This window comes from Cryptotermes secundus, unplaced genomic scaffold (assembly GCF_002891405.2).
Source record: "Cryptotermes secundus unplaced genomic scaffold, Csec_1.0 scaffold565, whole genome shotgun sequence".
NCBI classification, from domain to species: domain Eukaryota; kingdom Metazoa; phylum Arthropoda; class Insecta; order Blattodea; family Kalotermitidae; genus Cryptotermes; species Cryptotermes secundus.
Genome location: NW_019731581.1, coordinates 1,692,966 through 1,719,238, shown reverse-complemented (window position 1 = coordinate 1,719,238; position 26,273 = coordinate 1,692,966). Strand labels below are relative to the sequence as shown.

At 37.0% G+C, this 26,273-nt stretch overlaps 2 protein-coding genes across 4 annotated transcripts; both read left to right on the top strand.

Moving 5' to 3' along the window:
* LOC111867224 (zinc finger protein 501-like) lies at positions 1-4,652 on the top strand. 2 transcript variants are annotated; one of them, XR_002843297.2, is made up of 3 exons: positions 1-802; positions 2,419-4,331; positions 4,500-4,652. XR_002843297.2 is itself a non-coding variant. In XM_023856873.2 (2 exons), the coding sequence occupies exons 1-2, from the start codon at positions 611-613 to the stop codon at positions 3,565-3,567; spliced, it is 1,341 nt and encodes a 446-aa protein (XP_023712641.1). In that variant the 5' UTR covers positions 1-610; the 3' UTR covers positions 3,568-4,409. The 2 variants fall into 2 exon arrangements, 1 of the variants encoding a protein (XP_023712641.1); XM_023856873.2 differs by lacking the exon at positions 4,500-4,652 and having other exon boundaries at positions 2,419-4,409.
* Positions 4,653-8,078: 3,426 nt separating this feature from the next.
* Positions 8,079-25,944, top strand: LOC111867202 (ras-related protein rab7). Of its 2 annotated transcripts, none has more exons than XM_023856831.1 (5): positions 8,079-8,184; positions 16,315-16,539; positions 18,138-18,356; positions 19,198-19,423; positions 23,060-25,944. In XM_023856831.1, exons 2-4 carry the CDS (start codon positions 16,360-16,362, stop codon positions 19,417-19,419), a joined length of 621 nt encoding a protein of 206 aa, XP_023712599.1. In that variant the 5' UTR covers positions 8,079-8,184; positions 16,315-16,359; the 3' UTR covers positions 19,420-19,423; positions 23,060-25,944. The 2 variants fall into 2 exon arrangements, with proteins under 2 accessions (XP_023712599.1, XP_023712600.1); XM_023856832.2 differs by lacking the exon at positions 8,079-8,184 and adding an exon at positions 8,271-8,397.
* Positions 25,945-26,273: the final 329 nt, after the last annotated feature.

Here is a 26,273-nt window from a genome sequence, read left to right as displayed (position 1 = left end):
TTGCTCGGTCGGTATAGTTTGCTTGCGGACTAAAACCACATAGTTTTTCTTTTGTTGTTTTTAGTAGTATTGCATTTGTTTCAAAGCAAATTATGAGCTTTTTATCTGGTAAATTGGAACGTTTCAGTAAGATTTACTGTTTCTCAGATGTTGCTGTCATGAAGTATAAAAACAGGAGGAGTTTCTGAGGACAGAAACCATTCTTCTTACAGCTATATTCATAAAAGGGACAGTGATTATACAATTCAATAATTTAACCAACATGTACAATTCATCAACTAGACATTAATGCCTTATTAAGCTCATTCCTTAAAAATATATGTACAAATATCAATTGAAAGTCTTTTATACAGTATACCATATAAACAGCATCATAAAAAGCTTAGTTCATCTTGTATTTAAAATACTCATCCAACGTGTAGAATGAATGGGAATACAAGAAATTTTTAAAATAATCAGTTCTTGCATAAAATTTATTTTCTCTTCATTTATTAATTAATCTGTTATATTGGAGGAAGTCTACACCACTTCTGACATGCTGTCAATGAAATTTGTTGTCAATAAATTATTAGTGAATTTTTTATTGCTAATAACATCAAAGATTGAATAAATGGTGTCTTTTTTCATACAGGTCAGTGCTGGAGATGGTTTGCCTGCCCAGGTATGTCAGCAGTGTGTTGAACTGGTCAATACTTGTTACAACTTTAAACTGCAGTGTGAGAAGTCAGATATGATGTTAAGATGTCATGTTAGCATTCACTCTCAATGTGAACAGCAGGATGAAGGGCATGTAAAACTTAAGGTACAAATTTCACTAATGGTTTGATGTATTGAATTTAATGTATGAATGTGAAATATAGGCTCTCGCCCTACAGAAAGTACATATTTTGACACTGTATGAAATTTAAATATCAAGAACAGTACTTGAACCTAAAAGACAGGAAGTAATGGGGCTGGAGAAAATTTCAAACTGAAATACTTCATAGTATTTACTCTTCTGTATGTAATAATACAAATGCCGTCGTGAATGCAACAATTTATTTGGTTGTAGATCTTTGTCTTTTCTTCCTCTACACTACATGTTTCGGCCGTAATTGGCCATCATCAGGTGTATTTTTCACTACGTAGCTGTCAAACTGCACACAGTCCAAAATCTAAAACATCAGCCTGTCAGTTTTGTTTTAAAATCTTGCCAACTTCTTGCTTTCAGCACCTTTCACTTATTATTCTGTGCAGGTTCCCTGTGTGTGTGCCGCTGTTATCTTTAATATGTTTGCAAATGTAGCCACTGCAGCACATGTAGACATAGAGCAGGTATCCCTGTGATTTAAATTTTAAATTTAAATCGACGAGTGTATATTAACAGAGATTTTAAACAGAACTGACAAATCAGCAAGGGGATTCTGGTATATCGGGACCGATTGAAACTCAGCAATGACAATTGAGAAAGCTGGTGTTTTTAAACTTTGAATTACATGCAGTGTAACAGCTAAGTAAATGAAATACACCTGATGATGGCCCATTACAGCCGAAACATGTAGTGTGGAAGAAGAAAGACAAAGAACTACAATAAATTGTTGCATTTACGACGGTATTATATTATACATATGGACACTTATGAGAAACTTCCTAGGACTGCACATATGCAAGAGTAGTTGCAAAAGTGTTCCAAGAACAGTCTGAGCATAGAGGATGCTTAATGCAGATATGTGTGTGTGGAGAACAAGATGCAGAACAGGGCGCATCTTCAGTCCAGCTAGGTGCAGCATAGCAAAGATAAGAAATTATTTCATTGCCTTGGTGTTAGTGTTAACATTGAAACAGTAGTGAAGAAAGACAAACTTACCTCAAGATTGAGGGAAGGAATTCAGTTGCTATTTCATTATCCACTGCAATCTGTACTGGTCACATGTGTTGCAAAGTAAATATTCATGATGTATATAGTATGAACATGTTTACATGCAAGAAGCTGTTTTTTAATTTCAGGTTCTGTGAACTTGTTTACATGCTGGAAATTGTACTTTAATTTCAGGTTGTGTGTCTGAAATGCTTATTGACACTTACTTCAAAACCTTGGTTCTCATTTGTTGTAAATATTGAATCATTAACAAACATTGAATTGAAGAAAGCAGTCTTCTGGGATTTGGCACCGTGTATATGTGGTCTTAACCGACGTTTCGGAGGAACGTATCGCCCCCATCTTCAGGGTAGAAGAAAAAGTATAAGAATTCTGCAAGCGACAACACCGTGAGAAACGGTTTCTTATACTTTTTCTTCTACTCTGAAGATGGGGGCGATACGTTCCTCCGAAACGTCGGTTAACACCACATATACACGGTGCCAAATCCCAGAAGACTGCTTTCTTCATAGTCACCGCCGTGAAAGCCTCAAATCTTACATATCTGTACTCATTTTTAGGACCCTCCTAGGGTGGTTGATGGTGACAGTGCTGCTTCATCATTATCAGCTACTAACTCAACACCAGAATTCAAACATAAAGAAGATAAGCCAGAACAAATATACATCAGAAAGTCAAAGGCAGGGTTTAATCTAGCAAGGTGTTCAGAAAAAGGAACAAGATCACTTCATACACACAGTGCTTATGATGTGAATACTGAGAATTCCGACAGTAAAAAAAACAAGTCACTTCAAAAACAAGTTTCTCATTGTTCAGGAGATGTAAAAGGAGCTATAGAGAATGGCCATAAGCTAGTCCAAAGTATACATAAACATCATTATGAAAATTTTAACATTTTCACAAAGATATCTGGAAAGATTTTGAAGGTAAAATCCCATGTTACTGTTCCTGCAAAGTACCGGCCATGTGAAGTGTGTGGTAAATCTGTACAAAAGTTGAATCTACACATGAAGATGCATACAGGTGAGAAACCATACCAGTGTTCCATTTGTGGTCAGAGGTTTATTCAGAAAAGTAGCTTACAGAAACATGACACTCTACATACAGGGGAGCGGCCATATAGTTGTAGTCTGTGTAGTAAAACATTTAGGTGCAAGTCTGATTTAAACCAACACACTAAGTTACACACAGGGCATGCACACAAATGTGCCATATGTGAAAAGGAATTTACAACTCGTCAGAATTTGGACAGTCACATAAGGACCCACACAGGAGAGAAGCCATATCTGTGTCATGCATGTGGTATGCACTTCGCACAGAAAGGGGCATTAACTAAGCATTCCAGGATCCATGCCAATGATCGTCCTCACCAGTGTTCAGTATGTAACAAAAGGTTTATCACTCAAAGTGCTCTTACCCTTCATTTTAGAATCCACACTGGAGAGAAACCTTATACATGCGCAACATGCCAGAAGTCTTTTACTGACAGAGGGTATTTTATGCGACATCTTATGATACACTCTGGTGAAAGGAGCTTTGTGTGTTCAGTCTGTGGGAAAGCGTTCACACAACAGATTAGTTTGAAGAGACATGTAAGACTTCACACTGGAGAGAAGCCTTTCCACTGTTATTGTGGGGAAAGTTTTGCCTTGAAACGTGATCTAAAACGACATAGTGAGCGATTTCATGAAGGAAACAATTTCCAATAAATGTTTTCTTTGTGTCTGGGCACATATGGTATAAAGGAGGCAGGGTAGCTCAAGTTGGTATAGTGACCAGGTTACAGGGTCTGTCTCTCAACAGGGGCAAGAAGGTATGCTTATCTGCATAGTGTCCAGACTGGCTCTGGGTCCCAACCAGCCTCCTATCCACTGGGTACTGGGTGCACTCTCCCACGGGTAAAGTGGCAAGGGCATGAAGCTGACCAATCACATGCAACTAGTGCTGAGGTGAAGAATGGTGGAGGTATACCTCTGCTTCGCCATATGCCTTCATGGCATATTGCTTAAAAGGACAATAGAGTGGAATCACATCATACACATATTTAACTTCCATGAATTGAACCATATGTGCTTGTGCCCCCCCCTCCCCAGATTACAAAATGGAAATTTAAATACCACAGGCAATATCTGACCACCCCCAAAGTAGTGTTGTCAGGGGCAGAAGAAGACTATCGTCAGATTATCCATGATGACTGGTGTATGTTCAGGCTAATTGTTTTCCTTTCTTATTTTCAGTCTTTTGTCTGTTGCTATATTTTGTATGAAATTAAAATGATACATTTCCCTTATATATTGTCACATGTAGGGTGGTACGTGCAACAGAAATGCCGGGTTAAAATTTGGATGATTGGATTTATTAGCAGCTTGGACACGCCCTCTTTTAATCACACTCAAATTACAGCACTATCGCTGATTTACACACACTTCATAATTCGCTGTTGCATGCATACTATGATTCCCAGTCTTCACAGGTCTCAACACAGAGACTCTAGCAGTCTCACTGGATCAGACACTCCAGTATTACATATAAACACAGTCTTCAAATCACACTTCAGNACTCAAATTACAGCACTATCGCTGATTTACACACACTTCATAATTCACTGTTGCATGCATACTATGATTCCCAGTCTTCACAGGTCTTCTACGAACTTCCCGTGGCTGTCTCCTATCAAGAACTCTGTCACTTAAACAATCTGAAATACTCTGAAACACTGAAACCTGTTCAAAGTCACATTGTGACTTACGGTCAGTCAGTCAGTAAGTCTTGGTGTCGAGACCCATCTAGGGCTCATGGCCAGATATTTATTACTGTTTGACAGTTACAGTGTTGTTTTTGTGGGGCGCCCTCTCTGACGAGAGAATGGGTCTGTCTTTTGCATATACTGCTGGCCCTTGCCAGCGCACTCTTTCTCGGGTCAGAGTCCCATGGGACTCGTGACCATATTTTACTGTCTCAGATTTGCCACAATCGCCACACCCACAGACCTCTGTGGCTCAACAGCTCTTGCATGGCATAAATACGCCACAGTACTCTGTACATACATATTACAGGGGGTATATGAAAGCATGTAGTTTATGTGTGATTGAAAGGATTTTCAAGAGTAATTCAGACTATACATGACTTTGGAACTTCACAGAATGTAACTCCTGCATAGGGTGAGATTCTACTGTGTGTGTGTGTGTGTACGCACATGCGCGCACACATGTGTAATAAAATACTGCTGTCTGAGAATGTGAAAATAAAATTTAATGCCTTGTTGCTTATCAGAATTATATATACACTTTTAGAACAATTTGAAAATAAAGTTCACTGTGTTTGTGATGTAAATTTTTCTTAAAAATTTTGCATTTTTTATCTCTTTTCTGTTGCATGTTGTGACAGTTGTTTCTGATTTCTCTGGTTGACTTGTTGGAAACTGAGTTTTGCTTTTGTTGAAATTCTTATATCTGAAATATTGTACAGCTTGTCTCAAGTGATAGTGCTTGAACTTATATTCAGGACTTGACTTGTCAATGCAGAAGGCAGAGAATTCTTTCAGCTTTATTTCTCTGTGTTCCAGGAACATTTTATCACACTGTATGCAGTTTTAAAGAGGATTTGATCCTCTTACTCTTGATGTACAAAATATATGGATACCTTTTTAATAGAGTATACTTTGTTTCTATTTGCCTTGTGTTTGTAAGAAACCCCACGTGACAGCACTCCTAACAGATCAGTTTAGACAGGGCTTCTGTCTGTATAAGTATTTCAGATACAATACAGAGCTGAAAGCTTCATATTAAGCTTTAACATCCAAAGTGCACTGATGAGTATGGTCATCGTAGCCAAAGTACACCAATTTTGGCATTTAAACGCCCCTAGTAGAAGCATATGCACGATCCAAAATGTTTATTTTTAAATATAGTAAAATTGAATATATGAGGGTAAGTCAATAAGTAAGTTACAAATGGATATAGAACTTAAATAAGAATACTGATTTGAAAAATGCATTTATTTCTCAACATAATCTCCCTGTACATTGATGCATCATTAGGTAAGCCATTGAGATTGAACTCCATCCCAACAATATGAAGAGAGAAGGGGGGTTTTGTCTCGGCAAGCCATGGAAGCCTCTCATCTGTTCCCTAAAAAACTCCCCGGGACATGACGCCAGATCCACGAAGTCACAGTCCATGACCGACTCTCGTAGCAACCCCCCAGATTAAGGGCTAATGCTGCCCCATTAACCTTGCATTTCTCCCCCAACACAATATCCTATACATGCACTAACCTTGCTGTGTCTCCCCAGACCCTTCCCCTCTCCATCTCCACTGATTTCCCATGTAGACCTGTCCCTTTCCTGCTCTCATATAGCTGAGTTTATTTCTGACATTAGTCTGCTTGCACCTCTTCTCACTGTTTCTTCACTTGCGGATTTTCTTATTTTTCCTTCTGCCCTGAAGATGGAGGCGACATGTTCCTCCGAAACGTTGGTTAACACGACATCTACACAACGCCACGTCCCAGAAGACTGCTTTCTTCATTGATTAAAATATGTTTAAACGAAACTTATAGAAAAGTCTGTATAGGTAAACATTTGTCTGATAAATTTCTTATCCAGAATGATCTAAAACAAGAAGATGCTTTATCGCCACTCCTTTTCAACTTTTCTTTAGAATGTGCCATTAGGAAGGTCCAGGAAAAGCAGGTGGGACTGAAATTAAATGGGACACATCAGCTGTTGGCCAATGCCGATGATGTGAATCTACTGGGTGATAATATAGATACCATAAAGAAAAACACACAAACTGTAGTTGGCGCAAGTAAAGAGGTTGGTCTAGAAGTAAATACTGACAAAACTAAGTATATGTTGCTGTCTCATCACCAGAATGCAAGGAAAAATCATGACATAAAGATAGGAAACAGATGTTTTGAAAAGGTGGCACAGTTCAGATATTTGGGAACAATGATAACAGATCAAAACCTGATTCAGGAGAAAATTAAGAGAAGATTGAACTCGGGGTAATGTTTGCTACCACTCAGTTCAGAACCTTTTGCCTGTAGTTCTGTATGGGTGTGAAACTTGGTCTCTGACATTAAGAGAGGAAAATAGGCTGAGGGTGTTGATGAGAATATTTGGACTGAAGAGAGATAAAGTGACAGGATATTGGAGAAAACTGTATAATGAGGAGCTTCATAACTTATACTTTTCTCCATGTATAATTAGAATGAACAAGTCAAGGAGGATCAGGTGGGCAGGGCATGTAGCGTGAATGGGGGAGAAATGCATATAGGATATTGGTGGGAAACCCAGAAGGAAAGAGACCACTGGGAAGACCAAGCCATAGTTGGGTGGACAGTATTACAATGGATCTTAGATAGGATGTGATGGTATGAATTGGATTGATCTGGCTCAGGATAGGGACCAGTGGAGGGCTCTTGTGAACACAGTAATGAACCTTCAGGTTCCATAAAATGCTGGAATATTCTTGAGTAGCTGCAGAATTGGCAGATCCTCGAGAAGGGCTCAGATCCATGAGTAAGTAAGTATGTACATCACTTATGATGATATTCCATTATCCATACTTCTGGGTAATGTGTTCACATATGATCATTTTTGTAAATGTGTGGCAAAGTTTATAATTTGTTAAGACTGCTTTTGACTGAACAGCTCAGTTAAGTAAGACGGTTACTTTTCTAATAGTTTGATTGGTATGAGGTGGTTGATTCATCAAGAGATTATATTGTGAACATTATTAATTTCTGATTATTAAAGTTCAATTAGTGAATAAGTTTGTTTAGCTAGTTCTGCTTGGCATGAGTTAACTGGTGAAGTCCAATGGTTGTACTCTTGAGCTTGAATGCATATTACGGACTTATATTAGGTGTTCACTCTCATTTGTCGAAAGGTTTGTTGTAATAGCTGTAGTTTAATTTTAGATATACAGTCTACTCTTTCTTGCTTTGAGGGCCTGACAGTGTTGATTTTTATGTCGTTTTTAGACATTGGCACTGTGTGGAAGTGCAGTATGTTACTGATCTTATGAGGAAAATTCTATCTCCATTTCACTATTGAACAGGGCAGAGTAAAGATGTAATGGGGTTATATAGGAATTTGGGTTTTGATGACCATTTGCTATTACTATTAGTTCCTGGGGTCCTATAGTATCACTTTCAATCACTACTTCATGGATAGATGGCGCACTTTGCACTCCAGTTGCTTTGTGTTTGTGTGTCGATCTGTGATTCTGTTCCGTGGTTCATACACTCGTGATTGGATTTATACGCCATTTTCTTGTCTGCAGGGGAAAGGTGGATAGGAAATATTTCGTCTGAGGAAGGTAATTTTGAGTGTGATCGATATTTATTATGAAGCTGAAGTATATATTAAGGATCACGGTTTACAATTTTAATCACTAGGCGTTTGTGATTATTTTGTTTGGTGTAGGTGTAAAATTTTTGGTGTTCGCCTTGCATGACAAACAAGAACGGAGCATTGTATACTACTATATATTGCGCGAACGAATTGGACAGCACTTACCCGTGATTATTAGGTATATGTATTACACTGCATACGTTCTTGTGTAAAATATTGCATGGCCATAACTTGTTATATGGCCTGAGAAAGATAACGAACTTTCAAGTGAGACGTTATAGTATGGTTTTAGTTTGTGTGAAGCATGTATATATTTTTGTCAAACCATGCAGTATGCATTTATAAAATAAATTCCATTGAACCGTTCGGGCAGAGCCAAAAGATGTTTAGTTTTCACTGTGTGTATACGAATTATGTATATCTTAAACCTCAAGATTATGTTGACTGTAAATACCACCAACTTTGACGCAAAGAAAGAGCATTCAGCCCAGGGACTATTTATGAGTTTCATACGATTGTCAGAATAAACGTGGATTATTTCTACAATTGTCATTAACCAGTTCAAGTTCATAGTGAAGATATAGCATGTTTCCCGTGAGGTATAAACTGAAGTTTTTTAATATTATTTAGGCCAGATACAGTGATTCATAGGATTAGCATTTTGACCTAGAAGAACTGCTAGCATCGCCGTATATGCATAGATATGTGTTCGTTTCAGTTTCAGCATGCAAAATCCATCTTGTTTATTTTGTTATCCATCCATCAACATTTATGTGTTGGAGCTTATCATGAAGGTTCTAATTCTGTTTTCCAGTAGTAACGATCCTTGGGAAATTTCTTTGAAGTTTACACAGTTTTGAAGATTTGTAACTGTTCTGTGGGTTATGACATTGTGTAGTTCTGTAGGTAGCTACCAACATTTGAGAGACACACTGACTTAATCTTTAAGGTACAAGTGGGCCAACTTGGAAGAAGATTATTATACAAAAGAATAGGAAAAATGGATCAGGTAGGATAAAAGTGACCAGTCAGAACTGTGAATGGGGAAAAGGAGAAGAGTCCCCAGACGAGCCAGTGGAAATCGTTGGCCCTGAAAATGGCAACTGTGCTACTGTAGAGTGCAGAAAGACTAGAAAGAATTGCCCTTTTGCAGGGATTGGAAGCAGTGGTTGACAGTGCATCATTCTTGGAGTCATTTATCCCGAAACTTAGCTCTGTGTGCTATGCAACCCGAGTCATAAAACCATTTGTGAATCAGGAAACTTTGCTGATGGTTTATTATGCCTATTTTCACTCTATTATTCGATATTGCATTATTTTGTGGGGTAACTCTTTGTACGCCATCAATGTCTTTCGTTTGCAAAAGAGGGCGATGAGACTAATAACTGGTGCTGGTAATAGAAATGTAAAATGATATTCACTACTCTAAAAATTCTTACTCTTCCATCTTTGTATATTTATTCTCTACTGTCTTTTGTGGTCGATAGCATGGATCAACATTATTTTGTATCTGATATACATAATAGAGACACTAGACAGGTACTCAACATAAATCTATATCAACCCTCAGTTCGTTTATCGTTATATCAAAAAGGCTCATATTATATGGGCATCAAACTATTCAATTGTCTCCCACTGAATTTGAAGCAATTATATAAGGATATTAAACGGTTTAAATTAATTGAATTGAATTTATTTGCATTCCATAGATCCTAAGTAGGTTAATACCTCTGGATATAGAACAAGTCAAAATAATACCTGCTGGTACAAGTAATTTTATCTTAAACTAATATAGCTTAATTCTACATTATTCTCTATTTACATTGAGGTATTCGTCTACAGAGTAAAAGGAATGAGCATGCAGATATATCTTTAGCTCTGATTTAAAATGTTTAGTATCATTAATCAAGTTTTTGATACTTTGTGGGAGACTATTGTACACTTTTATGCCAGAAAAGTAGACTTCTTTTTGATATAGTGATAAGCTTGATGAAGGTAGAAGGAAGTTATATTTTTGTCTAGTATTCATGTTATGGATATTGGAATTTAATTCAAATTAATTTCTGTTGCACACAACAAATAAGAGAAGCGATAGTATATATTGTGATTGAAGAGGTAGAATTTTTAATTTCTTAAATAAATCTCTACATGAATCTCTACTTCTATGTCCTGTAATGATTCTAATTATATTCTTTTATATCATAAAAATTTTTACACTATGTGAAGAGTTCCCCCAGGCATGGTCGCCCATTTTATACTCTGGATGAATTTTTTGTATATACCAGTCGGTAAGATTAATTGTATTCTGGTTCTGTTCTTATGCCTTGACTTAGTTCTTTGTACTGCATATTTATCTAATATGACTTTACCACATCCTAAAGTATTGGATTTTATGGAAATAATGGATGAGTAATGAAAATGAAAAAAGAGCTTATACTGATGCGCAAAACCTTTGAGAGTTCTTTGTCTTGGTTCTGTGTTGTTTCTGTAAACTTGGGGATCTGGATCTGTTTTTGAATTTGAAATAAATTGAAGTGAATAAGAAAGAATCCTTTTCAGGGATAGGCACAGGAAGTGGATCCAAGATATGTCCTTCAAAATAGCCTTGTTGTGTTCCTTCCGAGTTTGAATGAGAGGGTTCTGTGATCAGGCCAAGGAGGAACCATTTTCTTTGTTCATGTTGATGTAGAGCTAAGTCTGTAGTTAGAAATGCAGGACATTTTGCGTTTTTTTATATAGTGGTATTACTGAAGGCAAAATTCCTGCAGTTGTTGAATGAAGTGATCAAGATGAAATTTCATCATAACCACATGATTTTTTTTTTGATTTTTTTTATTTAAGGGACTATGGTATAGTTTTAATGTCCTTCGATGTAGTAGGCTTAAGGTTTACATTCAGAAGAGAAGGTGGGTTCTTCCTGTAGTCAAGTATTTATTCCATTTTAAGTTGCCGAGGTTGTAGTATCACTGCTGTCCATTCATTCTACAGTTCTTAAAAAGTATGCATAAAAAAAAATAGCTGTATGTGTAAAAGGTAATGTGAGGTAAAGCTATCCCTGTAAAAGGCCATGGAGGCCCATGAGGTTGTGAGACTACGAGGCTCCCCCATTTTCTATATAATTGGATCAAAGATGCCAGTGAGGTTGTCGCCTTACATGCTGGCTGCTTTTTACCCTTAGAAAGATTCCAGGTACTCATATTTGTTATAGGCTGAGTAGACCCCAGGCCTGTAAGGATTAGGCAAATTGAAAAATCTAATGACCTCATTGGGAATCAAACCTGTGACCTTCAAGCTTGTAACATAGTGCCTCAACCCACCTCAGTACTGTGTGCCCCAGGTGTGTGTGTACGATCCTTTATTATATTATCATTTATCTTTACTGGTGTTTTTTTAATATCTGTGGTTTGTTCACCAGTTTCCCTTCTTACAGTTGAGGTTTTGGGATTGGTTTATCGCTCATGTGCATGACGAACTTATTGATCCTAAGCTGAGGCTAATTTTAATCTCTCAGGATATGTTAACTTACAAAAGAAGTAATGGAGTAGTAAAAATCCCCATGCTCAAATTCAGCTTCTCTCTGACCAAAAGATAGGCATATGGTGTGCCATAAGTGCGAACCTATCAGTGGACTGATATTTTATGAAGGAACTCTTGATGCTGAATGACACATTAATGAAATACTCAGTCCATTTTTTTTTTCAATTTGGCACCTGCAGAAGAAATATTCGGTTGTTTTATGCAGGACAGTGTGTTCAGGGCACTAAATGGGAAAGTAGAATTATTAGCAAGGGTATGTGTCCTCCTTTATCCCTAGATCTACACCCCTATGATTTTCATTTGTGGGGAAAACTCAGAAGTGTTGTGCATGCCAACAATCCACATGACCTGAAGGCTATAAAAGAGAATATTTGTGAAACAGTTTACAGCATTCAGCAATGTGAATTGCGGCAAGTTTTCCAAAATATATTTAAAAGAATTTAGGCATGTCTCACAGCAGAGGGAAGACATTTTGAACATCTATGATGGTGAGTACAGTATTAATTACTATATTTGATTAATTATTAATGAAAATAAACAGTGTGCGGTAGTAATTCGGCCATGTGGCAGCATTTTTCTTGGTAAGTGGCACAGTGCTTTCGCAGAAAGTTGGCAACAATGAAATCAGTGTTCAGTCAGCCTGTGCTCTGGGCATCCTGATTAAATTGGATTTATTATCTGATTGTGGACTAAAACCATGCAGTTATCTGTTATCTTATATCCAGCCTGCCTTTCATGGACTCTTGTTATCTTTTACTTTAGTCATATTTTATTTCATTTAGTTGTTGTTAAGGATGTAAACCACCAACATCCATAGGATACCATGTCCCAGTTAAAACTGAAAATCATTTTCAAATCCTTGAGAAAACAGCTTAGCAAGATGCTGAAGAAAATAAGGTCCAACATACAGCAATCTCTTATTGAACATGAATTTGGTAGTACAGTTTTTATTCTATACAGATTATAATATATTTAGATGTGTGTTTTATGCAGTGCAGGATGAATTTTAATTTATCTGCGGCTTATTGTGTGCTTGTGCAGATGTAATGCTCAGATCATGGCATGCCCATGCTGCTGCCAAGTTTCAGAATGATATCACGACTCCTGCTGTGAGAACATCTGTCTTGAATACTATTACCATCCTCTTCACAGACTCCGAATAAGTTTTTAAATAAAATATTGTGTTGGTTTCTTCCGTAAGAACTATTAGGTGAAATCAAGCAACCATTAGGGCAAGTGTTATGGTAAGCATGCCAGAGAATTCATTGGCCATTTATAAAAGCTGTAATCAGTGTGTAGACAAGGTTGAGAACACACTTTCTTTAGGGGTAGTGGATAATGGCACAAAGGAAAGTTGCACAGAGTAGCAACATGATAGATGAGAATCTTCAGGGATACAGTGCCTTGTATTCTGTTGAAAATCAGCTGAAGTTGTGAAGAAACATTTTACCTCCTTCTTCAGGGTCGAAGAATACGCTGAGCAAGAATCCAGCATGAAAGCAGGTGGCACTGCTTGCCAACCCTTCAATCATACTCTTGCTTTATACATTAGTTAAAGTTTTTCAAGCATTAAAGTAGTTTGTTACCCATTGCCTGCTAATGCATTTAATCTTACCTCCCAAAAGTTCAGACTGAAAGATGGACATCTAAGGAATTTATTTGTGCTGACCCTGCACAACAGTTTTCTTCTACAGACATTACCCAGTTGAAAGACATGTCTAAACTTCATTTCAAACTCACCAGAGGGAAACAAAGCTTGATCTCAATTCTGATTCTCTTAGCTTTGAGTATAATGTTTAAACAAGGGAGTAGACAGTTTTGAATGTACTGAGTTCCTTTGTGAAAAACCCCTGTTTTTCATGCCACTGTTGATATTCCTGCTTTCCTGGCCTGCCCTCTTCTGATTCCAAAATGGCTTCTGGATGCCACCTCTTATATGAGGGCTGCTGTCCCCAAACATTTTGAACCTCTCAGACTTGGAAGTGGTCAGGATTGTGTCTGTCATCCTCTGAAATCCTATACTGGTTAGGTGGATTTGGCTTCTCTCAGTATGAATTAGGTCATGCTTCTGCATACCATCTGGAGGAGGTTACATCCATGGTCCACGTTCTGCCAAAGATAGGCTGACGACTCTTGATTGCAGCCAAGAAATCTTTGGCAAGCATATGGAGTGTCAAAAATTTAGCAGTATCAGCATATGTTATGAAGTAATTGGACATGGAAATTTCCCATCTTGTGAGATTGATCTTCGTGAAAGAACGTGTAGCTTATATCAGATTCATCATTGCAAAAATGGCATATGGGCAGGCATTTAAGCATTTGGCCATACATTATATTTCTGTGTATCCCATAAACTGTTTCGTAGATTTTTTAATTAGGTATGGGAGACTTACACCAAATGTAGGTGAGCATTTCCAACTTGCAGCCATATTGATTCAGAATGAAACATAGTTTGCAGAAAGCCTTTATGGATTTTTCCATTTATCCAACAAACTCGGTACGAGACATTTACGTTGATTTGGATTTCATTATTCTATTGTTCTGTATGCACCTTTAGGGAAATAAAACAAAATTAGAATTTTTTTGTACAAATTCAGTGTTTAAATTGTTGTTATAGTTTAATAAATTATGTTTATTGTCACCAAGTTTTAAAATTATTAGTAATAGAACTGTTTACATTTCTGTCATCATTTTATTTTATTCTATTGTTTGGCTTATTTGTGTTTTATATATGTACCACTTGACGTGTTCCATATCCTACCTGTTGTACTGTGGACCTATGGAATGTAAAATAAATGAATGAATGTTATGAAGTACTCCTGCTTCAGGCTGAATAGCATTTACAATACCATTGACACAATGCTGTAAATATAGGAAAGGCATGCATTACTAACTCCATGGAGTGAAGTCCTTGAGAAGCCACCAGTTCATTCATCATTCATTATTAGAGGGGGTGGGTTTCCCCATGCACTTAGACCAGTTAATGGTCCATTGTGCATCCCCCTTTAATTTCTACTGTCGCCATATCCTTCCAGTACTGGTGCTTGCTATCAGCCCCATTCTGCCAGCAAGGTCGGCCCTCTTCTGGCAGTGGTACCTGATACTTAGCCTCATTCTGCCAGCGAGGTCGGCCCTCTTCTGTCAGTGGTACCCGATACTTCCCCATCTACCGGAGGCATTGGAAACTACTTGGGCGGGAAACTTTTTGCCTAATTTTGCTCAGAGGTCTCCTAGAAACATGAGGATCTTTTACGTGCTGTAAATCTACAACATGGGACCCACGGCTTAAAGCCCCTCCTGGAGGACTTGTTCCCTGAATTTTTCCGCCCTTAAAAATTCCATGACCTCCGCCGGATTTGAACCCGTGTACCTTGAGTCATGAGGTGGGAACGTTACCCCTAGACTACAGAGGCTGCTTAAGCCACCAGTTGCTCAGCTACTTATAAATTTCGTAACATTTTATGGAAGCTGAAGGTTCATTACAGTGTTCACAAGAGATGACCACTGGCCCCTATCTTGAGCCAGATTAATCCTTGCCATACCACCCCACACTGTTTCTCCAAGATCCATTTTAATATCTTTGCACCTAAATCTAGGATTTTCTAGTGTAGGAAAGGCATGCATAATGCAAGCATTCTGGTGCATTCACTCCATTTTAAAATCCTTAAGACTTGACAGCAAATGTGTGTTTGAAATAAAGTGTGTACACCATTCTTCTGTACTAAATTTATCTGAAAGACTTTTTGTTCTAATGAATGTTCAGAATGTTATGCTTGAGGTGTGCACAAAATATATATTGGCATTTATCTAAAGCACCTATTATTCAATTTTTAGTAAAATTGGAAGATGGAGACAAATTTTGATAAAACTCAGTAACCTGAAATTTCATAAAAATCTGCTCAGCAGTTACTGAGTTGTTTGAAGAGGCGTGGAAAGGTGGACATGACAGATAGTAGGCACATATTCGTAACTTTCCATTATGAACACGTGAACATAGAATATGCCACCATGTGTAATAACATCAGTGCCATTATTGTATTATTCATACAGAGGTATTAAAACTGTGAGGCCGAGGCTGAATTTTATGATAGGGCTGATACTGTAGGCAGTCATTTTTTTAAATGCCTATACTCAGTTTTATGAAGCAACAAGAGGCTGGGTCCGTGGAGAGAACTGAATATTTCAGGGTTTCTGCAACTGATGTCAAGATGACTCACATAGACTTTGGGTTGCTATAATGCAGAACTTGAATGAAAAAACTGGAAGATTTGCTTGTCCTCATTGGCCCCTTTTCTGGGGGAAATGCATTGCTAGCCTGAGGTAAACTTTAGCGTTCCTGTATGACTTTTATTCTCCAGATTGTATTTCTTCATCCCAAGGCTCAGTAAGGAGAGGACAAACGTAGTGAAAGAAATGTGATTCAAATTTTGTGTTGCAGATTATTTTGAAGCACACCATACCAGATCTAAACTTTGATGTTTCTTTGGGCATTGTGAGTCTTCAAACATATAACAGAAAAGTGTGAGAGTAATGAGAATTTTCTGATTTTCTGTTGCAGATTAAACCTCTTCCATTTGTATCTGATAGTGAAACGTAAGAGAAGATGACATCCCGCAAGAAGGTACTTTTGAAAGTAATCATCCTGGGTGATTCAGGAGTTGGTAAAACATCACTAATGAACCAGTATGTCAACAAGAAATTTTCAAATCAGTACAAAGCGACAATTGGTGCTGACTTCCTTACAAAAGAGGTGATGGTAGACGACCGAATAGTTACCATGCAGGTCAGTGCTAAAGGGAGAAGGTACCATTTAGAATCATTAGTAAAAGCACTCATGTGTTAGTGACTAGACACAGGGTTTGGATTGATTATTGAATTTATTGAGTGCTTATTGTCCATGGCCACAAATAGTTACAGCACTTTAACTTTTTTGAACACACTACATATAACTGCAGCGCACACCAAGTGTTCTCTGTCTGAAGTGTCTTCACATACTTATTATTTTTAGGTAATAGAAGGAAATGGTAAGTGAATGGTGGAAAAACAAATGTAGCTATAAGAAGTTTGGAAGCTAGATGCCTGTCACTCTTCATATTCACATGTGGACTTCTCACAACTTGAGCTCTCTTTGTTTTGAAAGAGCCGAAGCTTCTGTCAGGGTTTAGTGTAAATGTAATGGAACAGTGTTATCAATGAAAGTAAGAGTCAGCCATGGCGGTTATGAGTGCGGGGTGGGCCATAAAACTGGCATATTGTCATGTGTTATTGAGCCATGGTGGGTAACTTATTCGTTTTTGCTAAGGGAATATGATACTGTTCACAAGAAGAAACAATAAGTTTATGTGTATTACATATTCAGTGAAGACGAGCATTTTTTTTTCCGCTTTTGTATATGATAATACAGGGCGATTCATATAGAACCGGCACGACGAAATGAGGTGTAATATAAAATATACCATACAGATATTAAAGTAATTTACACATATCTTATCTTGGATTGTGTGCCGTGATCAGAGCAGGTGTTGAAAGTGTCCGCCGTTTTCAAGTAGGCATTAGAAACACTCGCTGTTCAACCGTGTACTCCATGACTGTCGCCTGCCCACTGCAGACACGTTTCGGCATTGTCGACCTTGCAGCATAAGGGCTGCCACTTGCCGGATCATACGCATACCATTCAACTCAGCACGGCCCACTGATTATTATGTCGTAATTGTGAGCGGTTATATGTATCACCTGCAGAATTATTAGCAAATTCATCGGGCCAGTTCTATACGATTCACTCTGTATTTGTTAACCATAGTGTTGTGTTATGATTTTTACTACCACAGTCAATAAGTTCGTGGAATGGCCGCAAAGCATCGTACGGGAATTCGCTGCTAATATGTTTCAGCAATGTTTTTGACAGCTATATCAACGTTGGCAAACTTGCATAGTGGCCAACAGCAACTATTTTGAGGGCCGATGTGGATCTGTGTAAGTGTAGGTGAATACCATGTAATATGATGCAATAAAACCACATTCCATGAACTTAATGACTCTACCACATATTGGTGAGTAAAAGTTTATTCCCCTGTATATATTGTAATTTTTTAAATTAAGTCATAAGTGGTAAATACATTCCTGTGTTTTTCATGTAAATATAAAATGGAAGATAAAAAAATTTGTACAGGTTTCAGCATGTTGACTGTCATTATAGTGATTTGCAGTAACAGCCTATTACATACATGGTATTCAGAAATGTGAAAAGTTTTTGTACTGTGTAATTAACCGCAATGTAATAGCAGTTTTATTGGTCCGTGATGGTTGGTTTTGTTTCTCATTGTCTGTTGACTTTCATGTGGTTAATGGTTATAAATGTGTGCATTTATTTTTGCGTTACAGATTTGGGATACTGCAGGACAAGAACGATTTCAGTCACTGGGGGTAGCATTTTACAGAGGTGCCGACTGCTGTGTACTGGTGTTTGATGTATCTGCTCCAAACACATTCAAATCTCTAGACAGCTGGCAAGATGAGTTCCTAATTCAGGCATCTCCTAGGGATCCAGAAAATTTTCCATTTGTTGTTCTTGGAAATAAAGTGGATCTTGAGAACAGAGCAGTAAGTATGTCCTCAGCCATTGCGTTATAATTTGAAAAGTACATTTTTTATTAAGGGTTTGTTGGTGTCATGCTGTCATTTAACTCTATGATATACTGGATATGTAGAATCTAACCGTGGTAGACTGAGTGGGGAATATAACAAGATCTTCATTCTTGCAGTCACAGATGACAAATGATAGCAAATTGGAATAAACCTTTTTCTTCCTTAGATGATTTTTCTTTTATATGGGTCCTAATTGTGATACATTCAATTCAATTCAATAGTAATCTGTCAGACGACAGGTCCACAGTCTCTCCCAAAACAGTTCCTCCACTTAATGCGATCTTCTGTTTTTGGAAAGAGACTATCCAGGAAAAGTGATAATGTGGTAGTTTTTCCATTTGCTTTCCACATCGCAGTACAGCAGCCGTTCAAACCACTCTGGTCACGCCTGTTGCTATACGAACTTGAACCATCTCGAGCATCATTTGCTCTGTGCTTCAAGTCGCTGCTGATGACGCTGCTTCCGGCATCAGTTTTTGGTGTCTCTCTTCGTCTGATGCCTACCCTTTGACCTGTCCAGCAAGGGAGGCCCTGCCAGTAGCTACGCTACCGCTGGTATAGCTCTCAGGGTCCTTGGCATACTCAAACCCCCTCACCACGATAAGGTGGAGACACCAACGAGGGGGATTATGATATATATCACATTTAAATTCCATTTGAATATGGTAAGAATGTGTTGTAAGAATATAACACTGTGTTCACACTAGCTAATATTTTTTTTTAGTAATGTAGATGGTTTCATCAGGTTTTGAACTCTGAACATAGATAGTCGAAAGTTTTATGTTGATTGTGGTAGGTGTCAGCAAAGCGGGCCCAGCAGTGGTGTCAGAGTAAGAATAACATCCCATACTTTGAGACATCAGCCAAAGAAGCCATCAATGTAGAACAGGCATTCCAGACAATTGCTAAGAATGCACTAGCCCAAGAGAGTGAAGTTGAGTTGTACAACGAATTCCCAGACCAGATCAAACTGACTGGAGAACAGAAAGGTAACCGACAAGATGCCTGTTCGTGCTAATCTGGTGAGTGTTACTTGTGTTTATAGTCACATTCTACACAAATTTTCACCATTTCCCTTCTGAATGCACTGAAACTTCCATTTAAGTTTTCTTTATGAAGCAATGGATGTAAACATTAAACTGAAGAAAATCTTAAAAAAGGGAAATTTTATGTTGTAAATAGTGACAAGGGATCATGTAAATTTATGTTAAGTGAAGGAAAATCTTGAATGTCAAATGGGGATTCCACTGTATCTTGTCATTTTTGTAAATGAAATTGTATTGCATCATATTTTTAGCATAACCAGAGCTGTTAGAAACTCTTCTGTATTTCTTTCCCTAGCCAAAAATTTCTGATGTGTCAAATTTCAGCATTTCTTTGAATTATGTTGCAGTTGGTAGATAATATATTCATGTAGGAGTTACATTTCAGTCGTCATGCAGTGCAGATGCAAGTGTAGCAGCTCCAGAATGGGGGTGTACAGAGCAGGAATTGGACTCTTTAAGGGAACAAACTTGTGAAGTGCAGTTGGAAAAAACAGTGAGAGAAAACAGCAGTTTGACGGGTGTTTGGTTCCTCAAGTTTATGATTGGAATAATGAGTATTGGAGTTGTTGTAACTAATCCCATACCACAGATTGAAAAGAATGAAACATTGATAGGGCACGTTAAAACAGTGAGAAGGTAAAAAGATATGAGAGTTGTTGGAAAATAACAAAACTACATAATTCAGAAGTTTTCTAAAACACTATCAAAGAATTTGACACCAAAGCAAACCAAATGAGTCAGACAAACAAAAAATGAAGGAAGAACAATGGTTTAGAAGTTTGTAAGCAAACAAAGAAAATTGAGATTTCACTGTATTCTCATAATTTGAAATGTACATATGGCATTTGATTCAACTCCCCACCTCAGAAATTCTCTTTAGTGTGATATATGTTGAAGCAGGAATCAACACACATTGCTGCCTGATCTTTTTTACAATGCCAGATTCTATACAAGCAGATAACATGTGGGACTTTGTCTACTTGTCAGTAGGTGGGATTTTCATGGAGAAATGCCCTTCAAAAAAGATGTTTGAATAGAGGATTGATTAAAGGTTTGCCCACTGACAGAGATGGTAAAGTCTATTTGTTGATGACTGCCATATCAGTACTGTAGACTGAATGATGAACATTTTGGTTTTGTGTCCTGTAGATCACATAGAAATTGCGAACTGTTATATTGAGGATTCTCTTAAAGAATTTGTGGTACTGCTTCATTCCCCTCTTCGCTTACAGAGGTGCAGTTTTTGGTCTTCCAAGCCAGTTCAACCAATTAGATTCTTAAGTTTCTTAATATCCACATCCCAAGTTTTCTTTGAAGGAAGTTCCTTGTCATGGAAACTGGATATAACTGAGACATTCATCTTTCTATTTAAGAACCAAAGTATCTTCATAGTATGCTGATGTTACACATACTGGTATTTTTTTCTGCCAGATCTGAGTTTTCAACATTTTTCCTCTGTTTCTCTAGAAGTGATATCAAATATAGAGAGTTATAATAATTGCCCATATATAAAGGTAACCCATGTTCAGGAAGCGCTGTACAAGTTTCATGACAGTTTTTTACCTTTTCACTTGTCTTCAACAGAGACTGTTGTTTTGACATACTTTGAGCTCTGTTGTGCAGAGTAAAATTCTACAGGTATCCTGTTTTAGATACATATATACATAATTCATAAATGTTTATGTCTAATTCAACCTACCTTTTCACAAACTTGGGGATTCACCAGTACGTACTCTTTTTAGGAACCTTGGGAACTTTGTAATAATATTTGCAACTACAGAGCTGACTTTGGACAATTTTGCATCCCTTATGAACTGAATTATTGCCCACATAGTGCAAAAATGTTATGAGTTCAAAACTGGCTGGGACATAGTTTATAGGAAAACAGAGGTTCCTATGAAAGAATTCCTGTCAGAATATGTTTTTATAAGTGTTTCTGAGTTTCTTCCATCAGCACTGTTTTCACGGAATGGAATATATTTATTGTCGCACCTTTCGGATTCATTCATGACCTGGCCTTGATCACTTCGCAGCTTTAAACATAAGCTTTGCATATCTGTTGGTCTCTTTTACAGTAAGGTCCACCAGTTCAAACATAACACAAAACCATCTTGTTGGATACTGTTTACAATGTAAATAGGCCTGTGGTTACCAGTAAAAGGACGTTTTATGGGTATATAGAATAAACCAATTTCCAAAACCATGTAGGTTGGATAAGCATATCACACATTCATTCTCATCATTCATAATTACTGAGTGCAACCAGCTTACTTTTGTGCATAATCCTTATCACCAATACATTCTTAATCATTACACAAAATATCATCTTTACTTTTACATGGAATTCTAGAAATAGACTTGCTTAATAAAGGCGCAGATCGAGATAGACCAGCCATTTTGGCTGGAAATTGCTGAAATAGTTTCTGAGTTTATCATAGATAACTGTACAAATTTGTACCATTAAGTGTGTTCTCTCTTGTTAAAATCTTGGAATGGTACCTGAGGGCCGTGAAATTGTGAACAAATATTGAATGCAGTGTCTGGACTGCTTCCCTAAAGTGGTCATAGACATTATTCTGGCATGAGTGTTAATACATTATTTGTGAGAGATGAAATTTCTGCTACCCAATAACCTAGGGCCCAAAGTGACACTTTGCCATTAAGATATTCCTAGCTTTCTCATGCGTTTCAAAATCAGAAACTTGAACCTGCTGCACAAAGCATGGTCTTTTTCACTATACTCTCCATTTGTATAAAAGCTGAACACTGTAATGTGGTGAAGAAAGCAGTCTTCTCGGATTGGGCACCGTGTATATGTGGTGTTAACCTTTCTCGAGTCGTCGAATGTGTCGTTGAGTAGCCTCCGCATAGAGGAACACTATGTAAGATTTGAGGCTTTCACGGCGGTGACTATGAAGCAGTCTTCATAGTCACCGCCATGAAAGCCTCAAATCTTACACTGTAGTGTGGTAATTAATACTCTGATGCATATTTGAGGTGTCTCCAATTTTAATCTCAGCCTAGAGACCAATTATCTTGATAGGTCTCCAAGGTTTCCTTAATTTATTCCACATAAATCCTCGAATTGTGTGTTAATGTATGCCAAAAATATTTCTCAAATACTTGTATGCCCCATTATATATAATCACTAGTTATTTAATAAATATTCTGTATGTTCTAGTAGTGACATAGCATTGTTAAGTAAATGAAAGTTACACATTCATATTGGCATTGATAACTTACGGAATGTCACTGCTTGAATAATATTTTTTATCATCCCTTTGTGTTATTCATGTGGTTAACTTATTAAGGTATTAGGGAGTAGGTTCCATATAATTTATTTTCTGTAATTGTTCTCATTTTTCTTAAGATTTATTAAAGTCAGCTAAATGTGTAGAATATGAAATTCTTATGGCAAATAAATTCTTTTGACATGTCAGGTGATCAGCTGCCTTGTTTAGAATTGTCTGCATTGTTAAGGTCAGTCAGGGATACAGAGCACCAACATGGTAATGTTGATGTAGCTGATAATCTGACAAGATCAGTACAAATGTTATGTTGTCTTTCACTATTACTTGTATAACGTATTTTGTATGGTTGTTCAATTTGTAGATGAATTGAGAGAGGAAGAAGGATAGCAAGCCTGAAGAGAACTTCAAGGATTTTTAAGGATGTGATCTCCTCCCTTAGGTTTAATTTGGTGAGGGAATAACAGACTTAAATGCTGAAGTAACAGAATGGACTAAGAGAGATAATGCAGTTTAAAGCAGTGTTTTTCAAAAAAATTTGTCATTAATTTTAATAAAGGAAATTGTTAAGCAAGAACATTATGGCAGATAATTAAAGAACCAGTTTTCTGATGTATGTGTTAACTGGATTTCTCTGTGCAGATATTATTTCACCTTTATCTTGTAATAAATAATAGACTTCATTTTCTAATTATAAATGAAGAGGGCAAATTACCACCATGGTTAAATCTTATATCGATATTGGCATTTAAGGCCAGTGATGATTGCTGAAGCCCAAGTGCCAGATAGATATGATTGGCAGTGGTAGAAATGCTTGTTAAGCTTCGTTATTATGTATTGAATTATACTTCTCTCGCATGAATCCTTGACATAGATCACTGTGTGCATATCTGATGAAGATGTTTATATTAGTACATAAAGCTCAGAGAGAAGTTGATGTATGTATGTAAAGCTAATTTGTAGTGCATATTGTGCTGAAAGGAAAACACCTGTAAACATTTTATATTACTAAAATTGATGTGCTGTCAAATTCTGTATCATATATCCCTTTGATATCTTACACTACATGTCCATTAATATTGCTGAATTTATGTCACTGCTAGTATATTGTTGACATACTTAATGAATATCTCATTTGTAATGGGAAGTAAGGTGAACTTTGCGGCATGTCATTTGATTGTGGCTTCACTAATGTTGCCAAAGATACATACAAATTGTGATATTACTGGCAGTAACCAATGTTATGATTTATGTACAAGTAATAGGGTATAAATTGCTATATTATGACCAAAACAGCTGTTAGAATAAGAACCTGTAACCAGTCCAACAGATCATATAAACAAGAAGTTACCTAGTCAGTGATTAGTATTTTGGCACTCCATTAATGTTTCTGTTAGTTGGGTATGCATGAACAGAAGAACTGAAAGTAAAGAATAACTCTTTTTCAAACCCCNCCCCCCCCCCCCAGTAGATGCACACATACCCCTTAAAGGGGTTTTGGTACTCATAACTCATGTGTTAGGGTACACCGCTATTAATTGAAACTTAATGATCAGAATAAACGTTCTGGTTTTCACAGTCATCGATTAGTATGGTATTGCATGAACAGATATGAAATATATTTAAACTCTGCTGTTGCCCGAGTAATTGGTATGAGACCCCAAAATATTATGCACCACAACAGTAGGATGTATGGAGCATGTTGAAGCAAATGTTTTCCATCTGTTGACCCTTTGGAGGAAAGAGGTGTAGATGAAATTTGTGGCCCATACATACTTCTCTTTCTTATCAGTAGAAGTATTGTGAAGTAATTGATTGCACATAATATAAAACATATTTTTCCTAGTGTAGTGATATGATATGTTTGGTTTCTTAAAACACTTAACAGCACATACTGTTTTCATTTATAATCTTACGGTGCATGTTTTGGCTTCAATGGGCCATCTTCTTACATATAATTTTATACCTGAATATGGCTGCCCAGTGTAAGTGTACATTGTTATGTATTATAAATGTGTTCTTGTGCAGGTATGTGAAAGTTAACAAATACATTAGAGCAGAGTGAAGGGTTTGGTGTTGGGCAGTAGGGAAAGTGTAGAGCATTTTGAATTGAAGATCTGATTACAGTAAGTAGACATAATGATCAAAAGTAAAGGTTACAGGTAAATGAGAAACACGTTTTATACTAATTTAAAGTGATACTGCACCTTAAACCTTGCTACAAGTTGTCAGACTCAAAGTAAATTTACATACTTTCCTGCATTTTCAATGTTCTGGCTCAGAAATAAGATATTAACGTAATAGCAATATGTTTGAAGTTGGAAACTGGATTCTGTTCTGGGCAGTTTAGTTTAATAACAAAAATTTTACAGCAAAGAAGAAACAAGAATAATTATGACTATATATGTTACTTTGCATAGACTGAAAGAAAAAACTTGAAGTTACCGCTGAAGGACCTAATGTAATTCCCAGGAATTGAATAAAGATTCAGATGCCAGATCATATTATTCTATATGAAAGTCACTTTTCAGTTAATATGTAAATTATTAATCAGGCTATGGTTCACCAATCTGAGCATTCTGATTCACATTCTGATGTAAACTTGTGAATGATCATTTCCACCCTTATCAGTTTTCATAATGAATGATAGTGGATTTTTCAGATTCCGATGTCTGTTTTTTAAAATCATATTCTCTTTTGTCTTTGCACTTGATTTTGGCAAATTCATGATTGCAGGACAAAATCAATACCTACATTAAGGGAAATAATGATGCATTGAAAGAAACCTGCTGATGCAATAATTGTGGGGAAGAACTGAGCCAAGAGCATATTTTTAAGTTGACACTGAATGGATTTCAGTATCCTTTGAGGTGTGGTTCCCAGCTTAACACATCAAAAATATAGTAATTTGTTTGAACCTTTATTTGCTGCATTTTTCTCTTTGCTTTGAGTCATGTCCAATCTTGAATGTATGGAAACATAATTAAAACCTAGACTTGCCTCAATTGAAACAGTTTATCTGCTTTTATCACAGGGAGTGGGAAGTTCTGTTGATAGTGAAAGCACAAAACAAAACCAGTTGATAGTGTTGTTTTACATATGTTAGATTTTTCTAATTATCTGAAATGTTGATGCTTTAATAAGATGCAGGTGTTCCTGCAAATGTAAATCGGTTTATATGTAGAAAAGTATTGTGAACTAACATCTGAAATTTATACATGTTATTAAATCTGACAGACATCTTGTGTATTCTTGTCTTTCATGCCGTTAAAAGCATTCAAGATTCTGATTTTCAGTTTACTGGAAAAATCGAAGGTGCTTTTACTTTAATGAGACCAGTCTTGTGAGAAAATGAAACAGTGTAGGAAGAGGGGAATGTGTAACAACTTCTGATATAAGCATGCCTGCAAGAACAGTAGCTCAAAACTCTTCTTTTTGTGCCATTTCTTTATTCTATGTCCTTTTTTAGGCTTTACAGCAGAAGCATGAGCAGAACTTAGTACCTGAATAAGATTTATAATGGGTTTATAAATATTGTTACGGTTCAGGGGGCGACTATAGATGGGGTATGGGTTGCT

What these genes read in the sequence shown, in the direction of transcription:
- LOC111867224 (XM_023856873.2), top strand. Translation starts at nt 611, where the DNA reads ATGGTGTCTTTTTTCATACAGGTCAGTGCTGGAGATGGTTTGCCTGCC. An exon ending in AAGGGCATGTAAAACTTAAG is followed by an intron (nt 803 to 2,418) that starts GTACAAATTTCA and finishes ACTCATTTTTAG; the next exon opens with GACCCTCCTAGGGTGGTTGA.
- LOC111867202 (XM_023856831.1), top strand. Translation starts at nt 16,360, where the DNA reads ATGACATCCCGCAAGAAGGTACTTTTGAAAGTAATCATCCTGGGTGAT. An exon ending in ACCGAATAGTTACCATGCAG is followed by an intron (nt 16,540 to 18,137) that starts GTCAGTGCTAAA and finishes TTTGCGTTACAG; the next exon opens with ATTTGGGATACTGCAGGACA. An exon ending in TGGATCTTGAGAACAGAGCA is followed by an intron (nt 18,357 to 19,197) that starts GTAAGTATGTCC and finishes TGATTGTGGTAG; the next exon opens with GTGTCAGCAAAGCGGGCCCA.